Source organism: Cavia porcellus, unplaced genomic scaffold (assembly GCF_034190915.1).
Source record: "Cavia porcellus strain 051 isolate PalLab524CR breed Dunkin Hartley unplaced genomic scaffold, mCavPor4.1 scaffold_6, whole genome shotgun sequence".
Classification (NCBI taxonomy): Eukaryota; Metazoa; Chordata; class Mammalia; order Rodentia; family Caviidae; genus Cavia; species Cavia porcellus.
Window position 1 is genome coordinate 95399102 of NW_026947489.1, and position 22312 is coordinate 95421413.

The 22312-nt window shown below is 57.6% G+C and overlaps 2 protein-coding genes and 1 long non-coding RNA gene across 11 annotated transcripts; 1 reads left to right on the forward strand and 2 right to left on the reverse strand.

Annotated features, from left to right (window-relative positions):
• Positions 1–7731, reverse strand: LOC111755609 (uncharacterized). The gene is made up of 4 exons (XR_002790176.2): positions 5987–7731; positions 2240–2302; positions 1787–1880; positions 1–542 (listed from the first exon to the last, which is right to left on the reverse strand). It is a non-coding gene; the product is annotated as an uncharacterized LOC111755609 (long non-coding RNA).
• Positions 5212–11069, forward strand: Rundc3a (RUN domain containing 3A). Of its 5 annotated transcripts, none has more exons than XM_003465678.5 (11): positions 5212–5563; positions 7709–7843; positions 7955–8103; positions 8181–8266; positions 8703–8792; positions 8864–8944; positions 9035–9200; positions 9367–9524; positions 9693–9830; positions 9908–10014; positions 10624–11069. In XM_003465678.5, the coding sequence occupies exons 1-11, from the start codon at positions 5227–5229 to the stop codon at positions 10764–10766; spliced, it is 1590 nt and encodes a 529-aa protein (XP_003465726.2). In that variant the 5' UTR covers positions 5212–5226; the 3' UTR covers positions 10767–11069. The 5 variants fall into 5 exon arrangements, with proteins under 5 accessions (XP_003465726.2, XP_013003617.1, XP_023419079.1 ...); XM_013148163.3 differs by lacking the exon at positions 10624–11069 and adding an exon at positions 10170–10501; XM_005001891.3 differs by having other exon boundaries at positions 5345–5563; positions 7728–7843.
• A 452-nt stretch (positions 11070–11521) lies between these two features.
• On the reverse strand, positions 11522–14877 carry Slc25a39 (solute carrier family 25 member 39). 5 transcript variants are annotated; one of them, XM_013148161.2, is made up of 12 exons: positions 14590–14877; positions 14060–14175; positions 13884–13943; positions 13767–13811; positions 13536–13678; positions 13108–13175; positions 12895–13019; positions 12617–12790; positions 12295–12431; positions 12107–12188; positions 11920–12000; positions 11522–11843 (listed from the first exon to the last, which is right to left on the reverse strand). In XM_013148161.2, exons 2-12 carry the CDS (start codon positions 14142–14144, stop codon positions 11728–11730), a joined length of 1116 nt encoding a protein of 371 aa, XP_013003615.1. In that variant the 5' UTR covers positions 14145–14175; positions 14590–14877; the 3' UTR covers positions 11522–11727. The 5 variants fall into 5 exon arrangements, with proteins under 5 accessions (XP_013003615.1, XP_013003616.1, XP_005001942.1 ...); XM_013148162.2 differs by having other exon boundaries at positions 13536–13645; positions 14590–14876; XM_005001885.3 differs by having other exon boundaries at positions 12295–12404; positions 14590–14875.
• Positions 14878–22312: the final 7435 nt, after the last annotated feature.

A 22312-nucleotide genomic window follows, 5' to 3' on the forward strand; every position in this document is an offset into this window, starting at 1 on the left:
CATGTTCCAAGTTAAGGGCAGCCAAGGGGTCCTAAGTCCAATCTCCATGAGGACAGGTAGACAAAGGCCCTGACCCTAGGCGCCTCCAGAATTTATTATCTTGTGAAGAAGGGGTGTGGCTCAGGGATGAGTGACAGTGAAGATGGCGGGAATTTTGTAATTTGAGCTGGCTGGCCAGGAGGGAGAAGGGTATGCAGAAGGATCAATCCACATAATCTGATTAGGGTAGCAACTGAATTGTTTTGGGAGGCTGTGGTTTAGGTTTTTTATATTAAACCCTTGTGCCCTGGGGAGTCACAGCCTCTTGCAAGCAGGCAGTCGTGAGTTCGATCCCCAGTACAGATAAAAAGGAAAAGGCAAAAAAAAAAAAAAAAAAATATATATATATATATATATATATATATTTTTTTTTTAAGAGTTGAACAGTGTCTCCAAAGAGGACAAGCAGGCGGCAGCTGGAGGTATCACTGAGGTGTGACGTCACATCCACTCGAAGGCTTCTCTCGAAGGCTCCTCCACACCCACGGTGGTCTCACAGTGACCTACATGGTGGAGCACACAGGGACGTCAGGCCCTCCAGTGCCTCGGCCATTGTGCTTTAGGCAGCCAGCTGGGTTGGATCACTGCCCTGGCCCACCCAGGATAAAAGGGACAGCAGGTGACGAGGGCTGGGAACATCTTGGTAGTAGCCAGCAGTGATGGCTGAATGGCTTTGGAAATGTGATAGACACCACTGAACTGTACACTGAAAAGTGGTTACAATGAGCCAGGCACAGTGGAGCACATCTGTAATGTAGCTGCTTAAGAGGCTAAGACAGGAGGATCACAAGGGCATTGGGGGCAACTCAATAAAACCCTATGTCAGTATAAAAATAGCTAGGTGAGGCCAGGGATTTAGCTCAGTGGCACAAGTGCCTGCCTGGCAAGCGTGAGGTCGTGAGTTTGATCCCTGGCACCAAAAAATAAAATAAAATAAAATAATAAAAACAGCCAAGTTCATGCCTGTAATCTAGCACTCAGGAAGCTGAAGCAGGAAGATCTCAAATTTGAGGCCAATCTGGACTACATAATCAGATCTTGTCTCAAAAAAACTAAATAACTAATCAGTAGGAAATGAGTGAAATCCTTTGAGGAGGAGCAGCATGGTAGAGAAACTAATGGCCAAAACATCGGAGGAGACAATCTTACTCCAAGTACAGATGTGCCCCAGAGGAAGACTTGGAGAGCCCCCACACTGAGAGCAGGGCTCTCCATCCCTGGCACCCGGTGAAGGTTGGTGCCCCTCAGTTCAGGGCCTGTCCCCGATGGCTCCTCCGCTTTGCCCTGCCTGTCCAATGCTGACTTTGAGGACGCCAGGGGCAACACCGTCCCTGCTATGACTTCGTCCTCTAGGTGCGCCAGGCTGGTTCTGGCCCAGCAGAAGCGTAAAGGGGTGTGTGGGGCTGGGCTGGCTCACACATCCAGCCAGGCTCCTGTACTGCTGCTGTGGGTCCCACTGTGAAGAGGGCACTCCTGGGGACTGGCTTGTGTCGGGGGCTTCGTTCCGAGCTGCTTTATCACAGGACATTGGGCCTGCCTTTAGCTTCCTCCTGCTTGCTCGAAGCAGCACAGAGGTGATGATCAAAAATATGGTGAATGTTTTAAAGTGCACAGTGGACAAGCCTGTAATCCCAGCACTTGGGAGGCCAAGGCAGGAGGGTCACTGTGAACTCAAGACCATCACAGTGAAAGACTCATTGCCATGAATTCTCCTCAGAACCCTCCTGCCTGCTTCAAGCACACTCACGCCAGTGTTCTTGTCTCTTTCTGAAGAAGCTCTGGAGTCCTCTCTCCCCAGTGCCTGGGTGCGGTGTGATCAGAAACACAGTGGCAGTGCACACCTGTAATCAAAGCATTTGGGAGGCTGAGGCAGGAGGATCCTTGTGACTTCAAGGTCAGCTTGGGCTACAAAGTAAGCTCAAGGCCAACCTGAACTGCACAGGGAGATCCTGTCTCAAAAAGCCAAAAAAAAAAAAAAAAAAAAAAAAAAAAAAAAAAAAAAAAAACACAGCAGATGCAACAGCTGAGTGCTGCCCCACAGAGCGGCTCAAAAACACACTGGTGGGGGCTGGGGGTTTAGCTCAGCGGCATAAGCGCCTGCCTTGAAAGCAGGCAGTCATGAGTTCGATCCCCGGTACCGATAAAAAGGAAAAAGACAAAAAAAAAAAAGTTATAAATAAAAACACACTGGCATCCTCACCCACTGCATTCACTGGGCCTGGGACTCAGCAGCTTCAGGGTCTTCCTCAAAGTCAAAATGATCCTGAAAGGGAAAATAATTGTTTCCGAGTTAGGGTTTTGCTATGTAGCCCAGGCTGGCCTGAAATTTGTAGGAGTCTTCCTGTCTCAGCCTCTGCAGTGCTGGAATGTCAGGCATGGCCCACAGCACTGAGTTGGGTTTTTTTTTGTTTTTTTTTTGTCTTTTTCCTTTTTATCGGTACCGGGGGTCGAACTCACGACTGCCTGCTTGCAAGGCAGGCGCTTATGCCGCTGAGCTAAATCCCCAGCCCCAGCACTCAGTTTAAGGTCAAGGTTATGAGTTGATTCAGGCCATCAAGGCAGGTGTGGCAGTGCCACTAAAGACAGCGCACACAGTGGCAGCCCCCCCCCGCCCCGGCAGCTGAGACACCCCAGCTACAGGGCCCGCAGCCATAGGGCTGGGGAGGTTTGCCCCCCTATCTACCACTTCACCTCTGCCTGCAGCTCCTCCCCCGCCCCTCTTAGTGTTATAGGCAGCTGAGCTAGTTAGAAATATCACAGGCAGCTGGACAGGGCTAGGCCCTCAAAAGAAGCCGGCACAAAGGAATGGATGTCTGATGACCTTGGAAGAGACACACAGCTCTTGCTGTGGGTCAGATTTTGGGACAGAAGGCAACACAAATGCAGCCACACCCTTAAGTATAATACTTAGGGATGAAGTCTGGATCACCTTGAAGTCAGGAGTCACCATCCCAATTCCTAGGGAGGAGTCACTGCTCTCTAAGAATGCCTGCCTTTTACCTGACTCCCTTCCCCATTTGTTCCCACTTTAATCAATTTTACCTGAGCTCTTAATCTCTCTCTTTTTTTTTTTTAAATCGGTACCGGAAATTGAACTCACAACTGCCTGCTTGCAAGGCAGGTGCTTATGCCACTGAGTAAATCCCCAGTCCCTGAGCTCTTAATCTCATTGGCTACACACAGCTCTGTCCCACCTCATGCCTGTCTACCAGTTCCCAGTTTTCCTCAACTTTAGACCCGCCTCATCTCACGATTTTACTCTATAAAAATCCTGAGAAAATACAAAGTCTTTGGCAACCTACTCAGGACCCTTCTGTCTTTCTCAGACAGAGGTTGTCTTTCTCTCAATAAATGTTTCTGCTCTTAACCGCCGTTGTTCCTAGAATTCATTCTTCAATTTTAGAGAACACAAACTCTTCCCAGACACAGTAGGTTGGGAGTTTCATTCCCCTGTATCATTAGCATCTTCTCGCTGACCTTCACCTGCCACTTGGGCACTGGGGCTCCTGAGTGTGTCTCTCTCCCTTCATCTGAAACTGACAGTGAAACTCCCATCTTCTGAGAGCCCGAGACACAGATGGGTCACTCAGGCCATACTAGGGTAGTAGATTACACATGGGCTCATGCATGGGATACCTCTAGAAATTTTAAACACTGGCAACATTAAGGTATTTTTTTAGTTTAGTTTAGTTTAGTTTGTTTTTTTTTAGAGACAGGGTCTTGCTATGCAGTCCAGGCTGGCCTTGCATTTATGGAGATCCTTCTGCCTCAGCCTCCTGAGATGGGATCAGGTGTGCAGCACCATACTGGCTATGGTTGATGATTTTGACTCCAAAGTGTCAAAACTACTGTTATGGATTAAAAACTGGGGGTCAACTTAATGCCAGCTGAATTAAATCAGCATGGTGCTGAGATGGCCCACCTGCAGAGCATTGTCAGCATAAAAGGGACATGTCTAGGAAGAGCAGGGGTATAGTGGGTTCTCCTAACTATTGTTGTTTGGAGCAGTTGGTTCTCCTGGAGGAGCTTGTCATGACTAGTCCCCAATATGAATTTGGCCATTATTGCTGGAGGAGCTCAGGACTTTGTCACTGAGAATGGCTGTGATTCACTTTGGCGGAGCTCTGGTCCTTACGTTGAACATCACTTCCTGGCTCTGGAGGGGGAGACCTGTGCGGTTTAATCTCCAGGAGAAGCTTGTCATGCTGGCTTCCTGGCATGTACTCGACTGTTCTTATCATCAGAGGAGCTCTGGACCTCCATGTCTCTGAGGATGGCTGTGGTGCTTTTCAGGACAGCCCTGGTCTTTGTTTTGAGTGTGATTTCTTGACTCCAGTGTAGAACCCTCAACCTACCAGCACAGCTGGCACAGACTTTCTAGTTTCCACTGCTAACCTTTGGGCCTTCCCAGTGTGGATCCGTAAAACAGACTGGCATGAGTACTTGTCGTGGGCTCTAGACCTCCAGTTGGACTCTTGGGGCACTGTCATGGGTTCTGGGTCTTAAGCTGGACTCATGCAGGACATTGCTGTAGGATCCAGGCCCTCGGCTGGATTTTCTAGGTCTTCAATATTGTAGAAAGATTTCCTGCACTTTCTTGTATTTAACTCTGGGTGATCATTATAAAGTAATAACATAAATTCTGTGCCCTCTATGCAATTGTTTCCTTGCAGCCCCTAACCATAACTATTGACTGGAAAAGGACAGTCTTTCCCACAAATGGTGTTGGAAAACTGCACTTCCATGTGCAGAAGGATGGGGTTGTATTGTCGCCTGACACCATACCCAAAACTTAATTCAAAATGGGTCGCAGAGCTAAAGGGAAGGTCTGAAATTATCAACTCCTAGCTGAAAACAGCGGGCAGAAACTTCACCAGGTCGGGGTGGTAATGAACTCTTGGTGCGACACCAAGGGCACAGTAAAAGAAAGAGACAAACTAGACTTCATGAAAACTTTTCAGTTTCGTTTACAGAGTAAAAAAGGCAATTCGTAACACTGGGAAAAATTCAAATCACACACTGGATGCGGACTCTAACCCTATCCGGGAGCGACCCGCTAGAGCAGGGCTGGAGGCATTGGGCTGCCTGCGGGCGCCCCAGCGGCGAGCCGGGTCCTCCGGAGTCGCCCAGGCCAGCTCTGAGTGTTGGGTCTGAGCTCGCGCCCTCCAGAAACGGACGGACAGACAGATGGACGAACGACGGAGGGCCGGAGACCGGAGACAGACAGGCGGACAGCGCCTCCCGGGCGGCCGGGGCGTCTTGGCTCTTCCCCTAGGCGCCCGTGGCCCCGCCCACGCCGCTCCGCTCTCCGGATTGGGCCCACGGCGGGGCAGGGCCGTGACGTCAGGACGGGCGCGGTCAGCACCTCGGAGAGCGCCGAGCCTCGGCGGCGACAGGGGCGCGGGGGCGCGGGCCCGGCCGCGCGTGGGCTCGTCCCGGCCACAATGGCTCTGGGCCTCTCTTCCAAGAAGGCGTCCTCGCGCAACGTGGCAGTGGAGCGCAGGAACCTCATCACCGTGTGCAGGTGCGCGGCGCGGGGCTCCCCGGCCTGCGCCCGGGCCGCGCGGGTGGTCGCGCCTGGCTTCCTGCGACACCAGGAAGTGACACCGCGGGACGCGGCTCCGGGCGCTCGCCGCTACAGTGGGCCCCGTCCCCCCACGCGCGGCGGAACCCAGGCCTGGGGGTGGGAGCCCGAGCCAATCCCGCCAAGGGCGAGGAGCAGAGCCATTGTCCCCGGGGTGGGGACACCCAGGACGCGACCCTCTGCCCGCGGCGGCCCAGAGAACCCTGTCCTTCCCCCTCCTTGGGCAGCAGGGAGAGCGCCGACCGCCCAGCCCCCCAGTCTGCGCCACCTCTCTTGGGGACCCTGGGCCCATAAGTGCTGCTCGACCCCGCTGAGCTCTCTGCCTGCCTTAGGCCTGATCCTTCTCCTGGAACCGTTACCCACCTGATGGCCCAGCTCCTGGCTCCCAAAATCCCTGCAAGGTTCCGACCGCTGCCCAACCCTGGTGTCCCTGCGCCGAGCAGGGCGCTGGGTGCAGAGCCCTGGAAGGCTATGGTGGGAATCAGAGATGCCCAGCCAATCGCGCCCCCAGCCCTTTCGGGAGGCCCCTGTCTGGGGATTGGCTTCCTGGGTTCAAGGGTTCCCGTTGCTTATTGGCTGTGCAACCCTGGCAAATCAAATTGCCCTGGGCCTGGACTGCTCATCACATCCATTTTCTCTGCAAAGCTGTAGCCAGAGGCAGTCAGGCACAGCACAGAGGTGCCTGTCCAAGCCTGTACCCACAGGCTCTGGCTCTGACCTCCTGGGTTCCTCCTGAGAGCTGGAGAAGGAGGGCACTCGCTCAGGCCTGGGCTGGAGAAGCGCAGGTTCCATGGCCTGAAAGTGGCTTAGAACTGGGGGTGAGGAACAGCGTTTGGAGGTTGGAGACAGGACAAAGCCCAGAAACCCTGGGGGCTAGGCCATGTCATCACATCACGTGGTTCTTCACAGCCAGCTCCCAGAACAGCTCCCTTTAAGCAGGCCGAGGCTGCTCCCTTGGGCCCTGGCCTCCCATCTCCATGGTAACCTGCATCAGCTAGCACATCTAACAGAGAGCACACTGTGGGGCTCCTGGGGCTCCCAGGATAGATGGCAGATGGCTGCCCTGCTGCCCAGCCCATTGGATCTGACCCCATGACTCAAAGAAATCACTGAGGGATCATGGAGCCCCAGTAGTGGCATGCGCAAGGCTTTCTCCCTGGGATGGCATAGCTCTTCAAAACCTGGCCCAGCAGCCAGCCCTGCTGGGGTCTGCACCAAACTGATCATCTGCAGGCTGCCCCTCTCCAAGCACCACATGCTCGCCTAGCTAAGGCCAGACCCACCTGACCCCAGAGGGAAAGTGGGTGTCACAGGCCCCATGTGCCATTGGCCTGGGGGCCTCAGAAAGTCCTTTCCCTGGGCACCTGCCTCTGCAGTGGGGCTTCAGGGACCCTAAGTGTCCTGCTCTGTATGTAGAGATGGCAGTGATGGAGGACAGAGGGGACACACCATACAGGACTGACCACCCCACAAGTCAGGGGTGGCATCACTTGCATCCCTGCGATCTACTTTTAGAGGGCCCTCCAAGCACCTGCTGCCAGCACCCATCCATGTCAAACCTACCTCCTCCCCACCTGGGGCCTCATGTGCGCTCTGGACAGCTGGTGTGTGGGCAGCCAAGTGGGCATGAAGGCAGGGAGGGGACTCTGTGAGCCAAAGGCCACCTGGCTGCCCATGCTCCCCGTGCCCAGTGCCAACTCATGCCCTGGCACAAGGGACTCGTCCCTCGGGAATGGAAAGTGAAGGGGCAGCAGCTCAGGGATGGCACAAGGCAGCATCTGGCTTCCAGGTGACTGGGCTCCCACTTGGGGCCAGCGCCATTCTGAGGGTGGCCTGGGCCACTGCCCCTCTGCCTAGAGTTCACCCCTTCTGTGCCCTGTGCCCAAGCATTCTTTCTCTGCCTGTCTCCTCTCTGGGCACCCACTACACCCACCTGCCCCCATCCCTCTACAAGGGACAGCATCACAGAAGCCCCCAGCCTTGCCCAAGCCCTTCCCTGTCCTGGTGGCCTCTCCTCTGCCCGAGTATCCTCTCTGCTGACACCACCCTCTGCTCTGACCTGGTCCCCTAGCCTGACCCCCGCAGGTCTGGTCCCTGTCCCCAGGTTCTCAGTGAAAACCTTGCTGGAGAAGTACACGGCTGAGCCCATTGATGACTCCTCCGAAGAGTTTGTTAACTTCGCAGCCATCCTGGAGCAGATCCTGAGCCACAGATTCAAAGGTGCGCCCTTCCCCTGGGCCTGGTGCCGGGAGGGGAGCGCACATGCGCATGGGGGTGGGCACTGCAGCTTCCACCGTGCCCTGGCCGCTGAGCCTCCCCTGCTTGGCTCAGCCTGTGCCCCAGCAGGGCCCGCCAGCTGGTTCAGCTCTGATGGGCAGCGCGGCTTCTGGGACTACATCCGCCTGGCCTGCAGCAAGGTGCCCAACAACTGCGTGAGCAGCATCGAGAGCATGGAGAACATAGGCACTGCTCGGGCCAAGGTGAGGTGTGGCCCGGGGCGGGGCCTGGAGGGTGTGCACTGGGCTGGGCACGAAGGAAGGACGCTGCTGCCTTTCAGGGCCGTGCGTGGATCCGGGTGGCGCTGATGGAGAAGCGCATGTCAGAGTACATCACCACAGCTGTGCGGGACTCACGCACCACCAGGTCAGTGCCTATGCCTGCACACGGCTACAGGGTCCCAGCACCCCCACCACCACCACGGTGCCCTACACGCTGGCCTTGCCTGAGTCCTCAGCACTTGCGTCCTCAGGGCCCGAGTCAGCTCAATGGGTGCCCAGGGCAGGGGTCACGGGGGAACTTCCCAGCATGAATGCAGCTGTTCCTCCTGCGTGGCTAGTCACCTTGGTAGCCTGGCTGCCTTCAGATCCTGTTCCTCACATCATTTCCTCTGTGCCACTGTCCCAGCTCTCAGGACTGCATGTGCTGCCTGAGGCCACAGACCACAGTGACAGGAAGGGCACGCGTGGGGGGGGTGTGTTCAGAGGACCCACACTGTAGGAGGTCAGGGACACTAGCCACCAGCCCAAGGTTCCCTGAGAGCAGAGGGGTTCCAGCCAGCACCCTCTCGTTCATCCCCCAGGCGTTTCTATGACTCGGGGGCCATTATGCTTCGGGAGGAGGCCACAGTGCTCATAGGGATGCTCATCGGGCTGAGCGCCATCGACTTTAGGTAGGTCTGCACCCAGGGGCAATGGGCCAAGCCTCAAACCCGCAACCTGCCGACCCTCCGCTCCCCTCCAGCTTCTGTCTGAAGGGTGAGGTCCTGGATGGGAAGACACCGGTGGTCATCGACTACACACCCTACATGAAGTTCACCCAGAGGTGAGCACCCCAGGCCTGGCAGGGTGAGGGCTGCTCCAGGTCTTGCTGCGGGGTGCAGGCCTCTCAGGCACCCACTCCCTACTCCCCCAGCTACGACTATCTGACGGATGAGGAGGAGCGGCACAGTGCTGAGAGCAGCACAAGTGAGGACAACTCACCCGAGCACCCCTACCTGCCACTTGTCACTGATGAGGACAGCTGGTACAGCAAGTGGCATAAGATGGAGCAGAAGTTCCGCATCGTCTATGCACAGAAGGCGAGCGGGCATGGGGGCTCACAGGAGGGGTCCGCAGGAAGTGGAGGTCCGTGGGAAAGGGGGACCCACAGAAAGTGAGGGATCCACAAGAAGTGGGGCAGAAAATGGGGACCCACAGGAAGTGGGGGTCCATGGGAGGCAAGCCCGAGCTGCCTCTGCCCCGCAGGGCTACCTGGAGGAGCTGGTGCGGCTTCGAGAGTCGCAGCTGAAGGACCTGGAGATGGAAAACAGGCGCCTGCAGCAGCAGCTGGAAGAGGCGGCAGCGCAGAACCAGCGTGAGAAGCGTGAGCTGGAGGGCGTCATCCTGGAGCTGCAGGAGCAGCTGTGAGCCCTGCCCTTGCACCCCCCACTCACGACCCTGGCACCCGCCCCCGGTCTGTGTCCTGTACTCTTGGCCCCTCCAGGGCCCCTAGCCTTCTCTGTACCTGTCACCCAGGGACCCCATGCCCTACCTGCCCATACACCCCTCAACCCACACCATGCCTTTCCCAGGACAGGTCTGATCCCGGGTGACCATGGCCCCCTGGCCCAGGGCTCCAAGGAGCTCACCATGCCCCTGGTCAACCAGTGGCCCTTGCTGGGGACACTTAATGGCACAGAAAGCGCCGGCAATCCCAAGCTTTACCGGAGGTGAGGGCGAGCATGGCCAGGGAGTGGCCGGGAAGGGGTCCAAAGCAGGTCTGACCCACTTTGCCCTCTCCCTGCAGGCACAGCTTCCTGAGCACCGAGCCGCTGTCAGCAGAGGCCAGCCTAAGCTCTGACTCGCAGCACCTAGGGGAGGGCAAGCCAGACAAGGCTCCTTGGGGCCCCATCGGTGAGCCTCAACCTGGTCAGGAGCCTCACCAGCGCCCCCCACACCCAGGGCGGCCCAAGGGGTGCACACTGCCAGACCACGGCCCGACCTAGCTGCTCTAGCTTGATGCGCGTCAACCTGCCTGACCCTGTCTTCCCCTTTTCTTTGGCTGCCAGGGAACTCAGAGCCACACTAGCGGCTCCCTTCACCCAACATCAGGACTTCAGCGCATGCGTCCTGCTGCCCTTGCCCCAGCCTCCCCGCCATTCTAGCTGTCTCCAAGCCTGATGCCCTGTTTTTATAACCATGGCGCCCTGGACGACCCTAGGTCTCCAGGGCCAGATGGGCTGCGGACACAGCGCCCCCATGATGTGCTTGTGGCTGCGTGTCTGTCCCTCAGACTGTGAGCTCCACGAGGGCAGGGACCCGTGTGTCTGTGCTGTGTCTTGTCTGGATTGTGATGATGCTCCTTTGTGCGTTTAATAAATGAGCAGAGGGCTGAGCCTCAGGGGAGACAGAGGAGTGCACTATGTCCCTGCATCACAGTGCAGCCGAGTGGCCCGCCCCAAGGATGGTGCCCTCTTTGCGGGCCCGCCTGCCCTGCACAGCTCACTCATGCTCTCTCCCCAGGGAAGGACCCCACGCCCTCCATGCTGGGCCTCTGTGGCTCCTTGGCCTCCATCCCCAGCTGCAAGTCCCTGGCAAGCTTCAAGTCCAACGAGTGCCTGGTGAGCGACAGCCCTGAGGGCAGCCCAGCCCTGAGCCCCAGCTGAGCACGTGCAGCGCCACTCATACACCCAACTCCCAAGAAAGCGGGCCACTGGCCCAGCCAGGGGCACTGAGTTGTGCCGCCTCAGTCTTCTGTCCCAAGAAGTGGCCAGGGACTACACTGGGGGTTCTGGCGAGCTGCTCCTCCTCCTGGTGGCCCAGAGGCCTGGCCAGTTCCTCTGCTCGCCCTCGAGGGTTAGCGCTTAGCCCCTGCTACCTGCCTCCTGTCTGCCGAGTACCCTGGAACCAGCCTTCCTCGGCCCCACTCAGGAGCTGGGGAATGCAGCAAATAAAGACCAGAGGACTGAGGGCGGCTTGGTCTGTGGTCCCAAGATGATGACATACAGGCTGGCAGGGCCCTCTGGGCACAGAAGCTGCAAACCTGCCCCTTGGGCCAGGGCACAGCCAAGAACAGACTCATGGGTTAGGGACACACCTGTCACCCCAGCCCAGGTTTTTACCCCACTGCTGTGCTACCTGAGAAGGGGACGTTCCTTGGCCCACAGCCTGATGCAGGCCACACCTGCAGCTGCACCCCTTGCATGTTATTTCTGAGATGGGATCTCAATCAGTTTCTAAGTTGCCTGAGCTGGGCTTGGACTTGTGATCCTCCTGCCTCAGCCTCCCAGTGCTGGGATGACAGGCATGTGCTGCTATAGCTGCTAGAAGGCTTCTTCATGGGGGCCACCTGGACCACCACAGGCACCAGGGTCCCTCCAGCCAGCTGTCACCCAGGAAGGCGAGACATGGGCTGAACACAGGAAGTTTGCAATCATCTTTAGATGGGGCTGAACAAGTGGGACACAGGGTCTGGGGGCCAGGGCAGCAAACACAAGGGCTTGGGTTGGGCAGGGAAGATTTGATCTTGAGCCTAGGCGTACAGGTAGCGGGAAGGCCTGGGTGAGGAGTAGGGAAGGGGGCCCCCGCAAGGGTGGGAAGGCACTGGTTCAGTGCTTGGCGCTGACTTCAGCAGCCCAGGGGCTGCTCCTGGTTGATCCTCTGGAAGAAGCTTTTGCTGAACTCATAGGTGCTGACCATGATGGCACAGGAGGGTGCAGCCTTGATGATTCTGGGGAGGAAGCCTGGCACATGGAGGGGTCAGAGGAGGGCAGGGCACATGGGCACAGAGAGGACACACACCCCCATGGACACACGTACCTGCAAAGAGGCCCCTGGTGCCCGACTCGGCCCGGATCCTCTGCAGTAGCAGCCAGGTGGAGTTGGTGTGTGGTGGCCTCACTGTGGTTTGGGATTCAGTCAGGGACTGGGTGGAGGCAAGTCTGTCTCTCCCTCTCGGCTGGTGCCTGGGTGCCCACCCCACCAGTCCCACCCGCCCCAAGCTCACCTCTCACAGCCTCCACAGCCCCCAGCGCCATCTGCTGCTGTGTCTTAACGACGTCAAAGGGCAGGGTAAGGGCAGCGGCCACCTAGGAGAGCAGGCAGGGCTTTCTGTCCCAGCTCCCATGGCTACCAGGTCAACCGGTGTCTTGGCTGCCTGGGGTCCTCCCTCCACTGGAGACCCCCGTGACTCACAGTCCCTGAGATGCCACCGGCCACGAAGCTGGCTCCCACAGACGTCTGGTCCTGGGTTCGGGGGCCACATAGCCAGCTCCTCAGCAATTCATAGTTGAACCAGTACAGTGCTGGAGGGCCATGTCTGTGAGACGGGCCTGGTGGCCTGGTGCTCAGGCACCCTACCCCACCCCCACCATGGCCACTCCAGGGCAGCATGTCCAGGCCCTGGCAGACCCAGGCTCAAAGCCTCTGGGGTGACACAGCCAAGACCAGCCCCCTGTGCTGCCCTGGGGCTCCGCTCCCTCCCCTCTGTGGCCCCTCCAAGGGTCTCTATCCCCACCTGAGAAGGGCACATCACGGAGGGTGGTAGGGCCCCAGCCCAGCCACAGGGAGCGCCAGCCATCCTGGGCCACAGCAGTGCGGACACAGGTGCTGAGCTCGCGGTAGGTCACATGCTGGGCCTGCAGCTTGGTCCGTAGCAGCTCCAGGGGGCTGACCACAGTCACAGTGCCCACTGGGGGACAGGGATGGGTCAGGATACACATGCAGCTCTGTGGCACCCACCCCAGGGCAGAGACTGGGTACAGGTGAATGGGTCGGGCAGCTGGGTCTGCTCACAGCGGGCCAGTGCGCCTGCCACCATTGGTGCGCACAGGTTGGAGGCCAGGGCTTGCTGACAAAGGAAGGCCTTGAGCTGGTCGTAGGCGGTAAAGTACACTGCAGTGGCTGGCACGGTCATCACTCTGTGGTGGGAACAAAGTGAAAAGAGACCTGGAGTGGGGGTCCCACCCTAACCAGCTGATGAGGAAGGACAGCAGGATGGGGACTCACAGGGTGGCTGGGAGGCCGCTCCACAGGGTCCGAGGGCCCTCATGCCTCACGATCTTCACAAAGGCATCCTGAGGAGGGACACAAGGAGAGGAGAGAGGTCTGGAACAGCTGACCTCGGCCAGGTGCTTGCTTGATGCTCTCAGAAGCTGCCCAGGGGGCTACTGAGGAAATCCTCTAGGCTTACACAGGCTGTTCCCACTGACAGCTCTAGGGAACTATTCAGCCTTCAACACTTCATGTTAAGGTTGGGGCTGGAGCTCCAAAGCATGCACTTGCTTAACAGGAGGGAGGCCTGGTTCCCTCCCCAGCACCACAGGCAAATGTGAAAACCTCAAGGGGCTTGGGGTGGCTCCTCTGGGAAGCCCTTCCGAGCACTCTTGCAGCCCTGCAACCCATACAGACTTCTCAGGACTCCCGCAGCTCCTCACCATGGTACCAGTGAAGCGGGTAGGATCCTGGAACCAGGGGGCGCAGGGGGCACCGTTGGGGCACAGGTACAGAGGCTCCAAGACACCGTTGCAGTAAAGCAGGCACTTCCCTGCGGGTGGGTGGGAGGCAGGGGCGCTAGAGGCTAGAAGGGGGCGTCAAGGGACAGGGCAGGGCCCTCAGGGCCAAGACTCTGCAGGGTCCAGCCCTGGGGATGCGGGCAAGGCACTCACATTTGGTGTAGGAGACGCTCCAGAGTCGGGAATGCGGGGGCAGCTCTAGAACACAAGGTGGCCCGGGTCACCCGAGGACCCCCGCGCAGGACCCTCGCCCTGCCCACGGACACTCACCGCCGGCCCCCGAGGGACGCTGGGCCTGCAGGCGGACCTTGACCACGTCCAGGGGCGTCACTGCGGAAACAGAGGGCTGAGGTCTCTTCCGGGAGCCCGGCCGCGCTGCTCCACTGGGTCCCGCCCGCCACCCGCCCAGGCCTCGGCCCCGGCCCCAGCCCAGGCCCGATCCTTACTGAAGAGGGCGGCGACGGCGGCCCCCGCGCCCGAGGCCAGCATGTGTTGCGCGGGGCTCACGGCCACTGGGTCCCGATCGGCCATGTCTGGTTGCGGGGCGAGCTCGGTCACTGCTCTGCCCCGGGGAAACGGAGGCACAAGGTCAACGCCGCGCGTCCCAGCACCGGGGCTGCAGGTGCGATCGTGCGGCGACGACCCGGGCCCCAGCCGGCCGGCCTGGTCCCTGCCCCGGGCCCCGCCCCGCAGCCCGACAAAGCGGACTGGTCTCGCGGCCGGGGCCGCCCGTGACCCCCGAGTCCCCGAGACATGGCCCACCCGCTCCGGGGGCGCTAGCGCGGCGGCCCCATTGCGCCCGTCCGGTGCGCGGCCGGGGCTGGCGGCCTGGAAGCTCAGCGAGGCCCCGCCCCGCGAAGGCTACGCCCACCGGACAGCCGCCCGCAGCCCCGCCCATCGTGTAGGCCCCATCCTCGCGGCCGACGGATTCCGCGCGCGGAGTTCGCCGTCCCGTACCCCCACCCCACACGCTCACCAAGGCCGGTCCGGTGCCCGGCCCGCGGGGGCTTCCCGCACAGCGGGGCCCGGCGCTGTCGCACCGTCACTTTCTTCTCAAGGAGGCTGCTCCTGAGATGGGCGTCCCCATTCTACAGAACGCGGAACCGGGACTCCGAGCCAGGAGTGGTCGGGACCACCTGGATGACCGGTGGGCTTGCCCCGACGCCTCAGTCGCACCCGGGCCCACACCGGCCGCTGCGCTGCCTGCAACACATCTGCGCCGTGGCCACCATTTGCCTTGACACGCGGGCCAATGCCTGCACCTTTAAGACGAGCCCGCGGTGACGTCACCACGCTGTGCGCCGGCGTTCCGGGACCGCACCCGCGAGGCCACGCCCCTCCTTCCGCGGGTTGGGGCGCACGTGGGGACCCATAAGCTGCAGAGTCCGGCGTGCACTAGAAGCGGGGTTCCTACCTTCCAGCTCACAGACTGAAACGGTCCCTCAGGCACTCAAGAGAAGCCATCGCGCATGCGCAGGCTGGACCCTGACCTCTGCCTGTCTCAGCCTCCCAGCGCTCTGGAATGACAGGCGTGGGCCCGCACCGCATGACCCGCAAAGACCATAACCAGGACCTCTGTGGGGCTCGTCACGGAATGTGGGTGCTCATCTGCACACGAGGCCCCACCCAGGGCTACGTGGGGTCCGCAGACAGTTCCAGTCCCTACCTTACAGCCAGGTCAATGTTTTGAGCTTCGTTGGCGTGAGGAGCCAGACCTCAGTGGCTACCCAGATGCACTGGAAGTGGCGTCGGGGACAAGGGGCACCCAGAGCCCTGAGCCACTGGTGCCTGAGGGTCACACGGCTCGGGTCCCCGCCACCCTGACCTGCCCCTACTCAGATGAGCAGGCTGAGGGGAAAGGATCCGGTCTTGAGGGTCGTGGGCCCCAGGGACAGGGCCCTCTGCAGCCCAGAGCCACTTTGCCACAGAGCATACTTCCAACGCAGGTGGAGCTCCATTTAAGGCGTTAATGGGTGGGAGCAGGGCTTGGGACTGGGCCGACCCCTGCAGCACCTCTGAGCCAGCTCTGGGAGAAATCCAAATTCGGAGGCTAAGTATCTTTGTTTTGAGACGTGACCTTGCTGTGTAGCCGGTGCTTTCATTTTATTACCGTATGGGGGATTGAACTCAGGGCCTTGTGCATGCTAGGCAAGCACTTTGCCACTGAGCTATATATCTCCAACCCCATGCTGACTTTTGGTTGGGGTTCTCCTGCCTCAGCCTCCCCATTGCTGGGATCACAGGTGTGCACCAAAGAAATGCTCACCAAAGGCTGCTTTGTTTTGCTTTGAGACAGGGTCTCTATGCAGTACAAGCTGGCTTTGTACTCACTAGGTAGCCTAGGCTGACCTCTCACTTTCAGCAGTCTTCCTGCCTCAGTCTCCAGAGTGCTGAGATTTCAAGTGTGCACCACTTGAAAAGCCTGATCTTTGGATGCTGGGTGGGGGTAGGGCCCTCCTCACCAAAACTGAGACGAGTGGATGGGTTCGCTTCTCAGGTTTTAGGAAGGTTCCTGGGGGTCCTCAGCTAGGCAGCCCCACTTCAGTGTCTGGGGTGGGGGATGGGGAGCAAAGTCTGCAGCTCATTCCCAGCTGGAGAGGGGAAACCAGCAGCCACTGCTAACAGCTGGGAGACAGCTACAGGGCGCCTGCTGCCTGCAGCGGCTTTGGAGTTTTTCAGATAAAAACCGGTGGGGGGCTGGGGATTTAGCTCAGCGGCGGCGGTAGTGAGTTCGATCCCTGGTACCGATAAAAAAAAAAAAAAAAAAACTGGTGGGGGAAGGGTCCTCCCACGTGTCACTCCAGGTCAGGAATGTGGAAAGCTGACCTTGTTTTGAAGATTTAAAAATGTAGGGGTCCTGGGATGTAGCTCAGCAGTGCAGCGCCTGCCTGGCAATCGCAAGGCCCTGAGTTCGTTCCCGGTACCAAAAAAGAAAATAGGGGGAAAAAGACCAAAAAAAGAATGTAAACTGGGCGTGGTGGGTCACGCCTGTAACCCCAGCACTCAGGAGGCTGAGGTGGGAGGATTGTTGTGAGTTCGAGACCAGCCTGGGCTACAAAGTGAGCTCAAGGCCAGCCTGAACTGCCTTGCGAGATCCTGTCTCAAAAAGACAAAAAAAAAAAAAAAAAAAAAAAAAAAAAAAAAAAGAAAAGAATGTAGGGGGGCTGTGGATATGGCTTAGCAGTATAAGTGCCTGCCAGGTAGGCACAAGGTCCTGGGTTTGATTCCCCAGTACAAAAAAAACAAAAACAAAAACAAAACAAAAAAAACCCCTAAGAAATGTCAAATATAGGGCTGAGTGTGGTGGTGCTCACCTGTAATCCAGCACTTGGGAGGCTGAGGCAGGAAGACTGCCAAGCCTGAGCCCAGCCTGAACTACGGAGTGAGACTCAAGAATCAAAGAAACAGGATAGAAAAGAGGAAGGAGGCGGGGAGGGAAGCGAGGCTGAGTCAGGCAGTCCCGGCTGTGACCCCTGGGCCAAGGCCGCCTGGGCCACACGGGACTCCTGGGACTTCGGATTCTCAACGCCCCGCCCCGCCCCGCCTGCCAAGCCTGAGTCTGTTCCCGCCCATCCCAGCCGTGCTCCTACGGCTGCCTCCGGGACAGCGGAAGCATCCGCGGTTGGACGCGGGCACGTGGCGCCCCCTAGCGGGGCGAGGCCTGCAGTCGGGGCGCTCTGACCCTCTGAGTCCGCGACGAGGCCGAGGACGCGCCCGGAAGTAAGGACATGCTCAGGCTCTAGTCCTGGCCTGTGGCAGGGATAAACGCGAGCTTGTGATCAGACCCGCAGGCTAGCGCTGTCCGTCTCTTCTGTGGGGCTGGGGTTGGACGCAGGGCCTTGGCACCTAGCTCACCGCAGCCTTCGTTCTTTTTTTTTTTTTTTTTGTCTTTTTCGTTTTTATCGGTACCAGGGATCGAACTCACGACTGCCTGCTTGCAAGGCAGGCGCTTATGCCGCTGAGCTAAATCCCCAGCCCCACAGCCTTTGTTCTTTTTCTTTTTGGGGTCTGGCTATGCGGTTCAGGCTGGCCTTGAGCTCACTTTGTAGCCCAGGCTGGTCACCAGCTCGCAACGAGCCTCCTGCCACAGCCTACCACGCTCAGCCTTGCAAAGGACCTCGAGGTCTGGGGTCGGTTGGCCACCAGCCTGGGAAGGCCAGTTCACAAAATAGCAATTGTGCACACGATAGATAAAGATTCAAGGAGAAGCCAGGTGTGGTGGCTCACACCTGTAATCCCAGCACTCGGGAGGCTGAGGTGGGAGGATCCTTGTGAATTCAAGACCAGCCTGGGCTACAAAGTGAGCTCAAGGCCAGCCTGAACTGCATAGCGAGACCCCATCTCAAAAAAGACAAAAAAAGAAAAAGAAAAAAAAAAAGATTCAAGGGGAAGCCAGGTAAGTAGCACACACCTGTGAGCCCAGCACTGGGGCGGCTGAGGCAGGATTGTGCCTTGGAGCCCAGGCTAGGCTCCAGACAAGCCTGGCTCGACTCAGGGCTGGATTTTTTTTCATTGCTGTTGCTCTTCTGGAGACAGGGGCTTACTAAACTGCCTCGGTTGGGCTCCAACTTGAAGTCCTCCTGCCTCAGTTTCCCAAGTGTCAGGAGGACAGCTATGCAGCCCACATCACACTCTAAGGGAACAGAAACCGAGAAGAGTCTCAGGCGGGGACCTGGGATGCCATCTGCCGAGTCCAGAGGAAATGAGAAAGCAGGGTGCTTTGCTCAAAAATGACTGTGCATTTCCAGAAGACACGTGAGGACACACCCATGTCCAAGCAGTCTGTGGGGCCGAGATGGGAGGACTGCAAGCTGGAGTCCAGTCTGGGCAACTTAGTGAGACCTCATTTCAAATTTTAAAAATAGCAGGATGTGGTGGTGCACACCTGTAACGCCAGCCCTTGGGAGGCTGAGACAAGAGGATCATTGCAAGTTTGAGACCAGCCTGGGCTATAAAGTAAGCCTAAGGCCAGCCTGAACTGCATAGAAAGACCCTGTCTCAAAAAGACAAAAAACACAAAAAACAAAAACCTTAAAAAATATAATGTAAAAAATTCTAGGAAGGAAACAAGCTCAGTGCAAAGGCCCTGGGTTCCAAACCAGGATCGAAAACACTGGAGTGAGCTAGGAGGGGAGCATGGCCCTGGGGTTTGACCCCAGCACAGAAGGGGAAAGAAGGGAGGAAAGGAAGATGGACAGGTAGATGGACAGTCTTCACCGAGGCACTCAGCCCTCCCACCTCCACCTTGCCTTGGGCCTCGCTGAGCCTCAGTCCCCTTCCTCCAGGACCAGGAAGGAGGTGACCCTGTGACCGCCTCACCCGGCTGAGGCGTCTAGTGTGACTCAGCCTTTGTGCTGCCTGGCCTGTCCCACCTTGCATCCCAGACACTCAGGAGCCACGCTGCAAACGCTGCCTTGGCTGAAGTACAACGCGTACATAGATGATCTGGGGCAAACACGGCAGATGCCCAACTGGAAGCATCCACTTTCCACCTGTGAATTCAAATTTATCTGGGCTGTCTCTGTCAAGCCTGTGTTGGGGATCTGGGTGGCCGGAGGGCAATGCTGGGAGCTGCTACGTGGCTGAATGGGAAAGGCAGAACTGATACCCAGGGTGGTGGGAGCGGAGACAGCCAGGTTCCCCTCACTGCTAGGCAGGGAAGGCTGAAGCAGGTGGGTCACAGTTAGTCTGAGGCCAGCCCGAACTGCACAGCAAAACCCCACCTCCAAAAGACAACAAAATGGCTTCCGCTGTGTAAGCCTTGGAAGAGCAGCAGCTGTGGCTCTGGCTACGCCCTCGCCATGGGCCTCAACAAGGGCCACAAGGTGACAAAGAACGTGAGCAAACTGAGGCACCTCACCAGGCACACCAAGTTCGTGTGGGAGTGATCCTGGAGGTGCGAGGCTTCTGGCTGGCTGTGATTTTCCCCAGAGGAAACACTGACCACGAGACAGCGGCTGTGACAACACGGACGCCAACACAGTGCTGGAGGGAAAAGGGCAGCTCCTAGGAGGTCCAGAACACCATGCCCAGTGGGAAACCATGCAGTCAGTGAAGCTCAGGGCACTAGTGGCCAGGGACTGAGCCGGCAGGTGAGGCGGACTTCAAGCTTCTGCTTGGATGAATTCTGATGCAACCCACACTGACATGGCTTGCTTTGGGGTGAAGCAAATGCGACTCACAACTGTGGGTCCTTGCCCACGCTGGGCACATCGGGAACAGGTGGGAGGCAGACACCCTAGCCATCGGGGGGAGGGGTTCCCCTGACTGCCGTGGACCTGGACTGCAGTGCAGCCTCCCTGGACCCAGAGCTGCCCTGGCCTCAAGGAGGGTGGAGGAGGAGTGGGGCCCAGCGCTCTCCCTGAGGAGGAGGTTGGGTGTATGGGTTTCTGGGCGCACAGTACGGTGTCTGCAGGGTGGCGTCACCCAGCCACACACTTCTCAGGCCATGCCCTGCTGAGCAGCAGTGAATGACACAGATCCCATTAAGTCACTCAATATGAAGAGGGAAGACAGACATCATGGCAGGACTGTATATGCTGACCAGGAGCTGTCCCTCGGTCACACAGAGGGCCACAGGACAAAGCCATGGTGGCGTGGCCTCCTCTAAGGTGAGGGAAAACTGCAACCCCACTCTGCATGTGCAGGGGCGGAGAGAACCAGAGGCTGACCTCATCCTGCATGACCCCATTGGGGCTGGACACAGCAGAGACAGGGAATGATGTGGCTGAAACTACAAAGAACAAGAAAGGAAATGTGGCAGAAGAGAGAAACCTCCTGGAGGGCCACAGGTGGCCCAGTGTCCAGCCCACTACTGCCACTAATGGGGTTGGGACATATGGAGTGCTGGGGCCTACAAGCCAGGCAGGGCAGCCTAGGGCAGGTGGAAGAGAGAGCAGGTCTGGGGCTGAAGCAGGGAGTCTTGTCCCATCAGCTTGGATACCACAGCCTTGATAAGGGGGCCACGAAGGCACAGGAGGGGGCACGCAGGTCACTGCAGGTTCCAGGCCAGGCTGGGTTACAGAGTGAGACTGTCTCAAGAAACAAGGATGGGGGGGGGCTGGGGATTAGCTCAGTGGCTTAAGCGCCTGCCTGGCAAGTGCAAGGTCATGAGTTAGATCCCCGGCACCCAAAAAAAAAAAAAAAAAAAAAAAAAGAAGGACAAGCCAGGTGTGGTGATGCATGCCTGTCATCCCAGCACTTGGGAGGCTGAAGCAGGAGGATCACTGCAAATTTGAGACCAGCCTGGGCTACAAAGTGAGCATGAGGCCAGACTGAACTGCACAGAGACCCTGTCTCAGAAAGACAAAAAAAAAAAAAAAAAGAAAAACAAGGACAAAAAGAGAGATGGCCTAAGGCAGGCAGGACACTTCACCCCTACAACCAATGGCCCCAAGATGCTGGACCTCAAAGGTATTCAGTCTGCTTTTCACAGCATTTCCTGTTGAACACTTTAAATCTTTGCTAAACTGAAATGACAGCTTTTAGAAGCTTCCATGCACACATCTGGTAATTTTTGTTTCTCTTTGGTGCTAGGCAAGTGTTCTACCACTGAGCTACATGCTCAGGTCTCTCTGATCTTTCTAGAATGTGTAGCAGGGAAATCATATGCGGTTTATTAAATGTGTACATAGTAAACTAGATAGAGTGGGATATGCCTGTAATCTCAGCAGTTTAGGAGGCTGAGGCAGGAGGATTTCAAATTTAAGGTCAGCCTGGGTAATCAGCAAGACTTCTCAAAACAATTTGAAAGAGCTGTGGCTGTAGCTGAGAGGTAGAGCATTTGTCTAGCAATAATCTTCTTCTCCCCCTGCCCCTCCCCCTGCCCCTCCCCCTGCCCCTCCTTCTCCTCCTTCTCCTCCTTCTCCTCCTTCTCCTCCTTCTCCTCCTTCTCCTTCTCCTTCTCCTTCTCCTTCTCCTTCTTCTTCTTCTTCTTTTGCCAAGCATTTCTGGGACTCTGGGTTCAATCCCCATAACCCTCCCTCCCCCGAATGTATGAACCAAAAGAAGGAAGGCTGGTAGGAAAATTTTGGGCTGTGGGGTCCTAGACAATAGGGCTTCCCAGCCTCACTGCTATTGGCACACTGTGCACTCAGGGATATTTAGGGCCTCTGTCTGCCCAGTGCCTGCACTCCCCTCCCTCTCAAGTGGTGACAAGGCAGACTGGCTTTAGACACTGCCAGATATGCCTGGTGGGCAGAATCACTCTCAGGGGGGAATCACTGTTTCACTTTGTTTTGAGACCCTGTCTCACTACGTAGTGCAAACCAGCCTTGAATTTGTTTATGTAGCCCAACTGGGCCTTGTTGTGGCAATTCTCCTGCCTCAGCCTGCCGAGCGCTGGGATTACAGGTGTATGCCACCACACTCCATGGGTTGTGGGTTTTTTGCACTTTTTTCTGAGGTCTACTTGCTTGTGACTAATACACCCATTTATTTGACTAGCGTTCTGTGGAAATTTTGAGTCTGTGTGTTTCACTGAAAGCAGAAGCTGCACCCGGCCTCGGGACTCACAGGCGTCGCCAGGGTGCAGATGAGAGGCTCAGCAGGAGTTGAGTCCACCTTGCAGCCTTCAGCAGCTTCCAGCTAGGAAGTCCACCATGCAGTTCCACAACTCTGTACTCCCCGCGCATCTCAGCTGGTTGTTTCTCCCCTACCACAGCCTGATTCACAGCTCAGGCTCTCTGCTTGGCCAGCAG

Excerpts from the sequence above, each read along its gene's own strand:
- Rundc3a (XM_003465678.5), top strand. The coding sequence starts at position 5,227 with ATGGACGAACGACGGAGGGCCGGAGACCGGAGACAGACAGGCGGACAG. Across the intron at positions 8,793-8,863 it reads CTGAGCGCCATCGACTTTAG|CTTCTGTCTGAAGGGTGAGG; the intron begins GTAGGTCTGCAC and ends GCTCCCCTCCAG. Across the intron at positions 9,201-9,366 it reads GCATCGTCTATGCACAGAAG|GGCTACCTGGAGGAGCTGGT; the intron begins GCGAGCGGGCAT and ends TCTGCCCCGCAG.
- Slc25a39 (XM_013148161.2), bottom strand. The coding sequence starts at position 14,144 with ATGGCCGATCGGGACCCAGTGGCCGTGAGCCCCGCGCAACACATGCTG. Across the intron at positions 12,791-12,894 it reads GGCAGGCGCACTGGCCCGCT|TGGGCACTGTGACTGTGGTC; the intron begins GTGAGCAGACCC and ends CCTGTCCCCCAG. Across the intron at positions 12,189-12,294 it reads CCGGTGGCATCTCAGGGACT|GTGGCCGCTGCCCTTACCCT; the intron begins GTGAGTCACGGG and ends CTGCTCTCCTAG.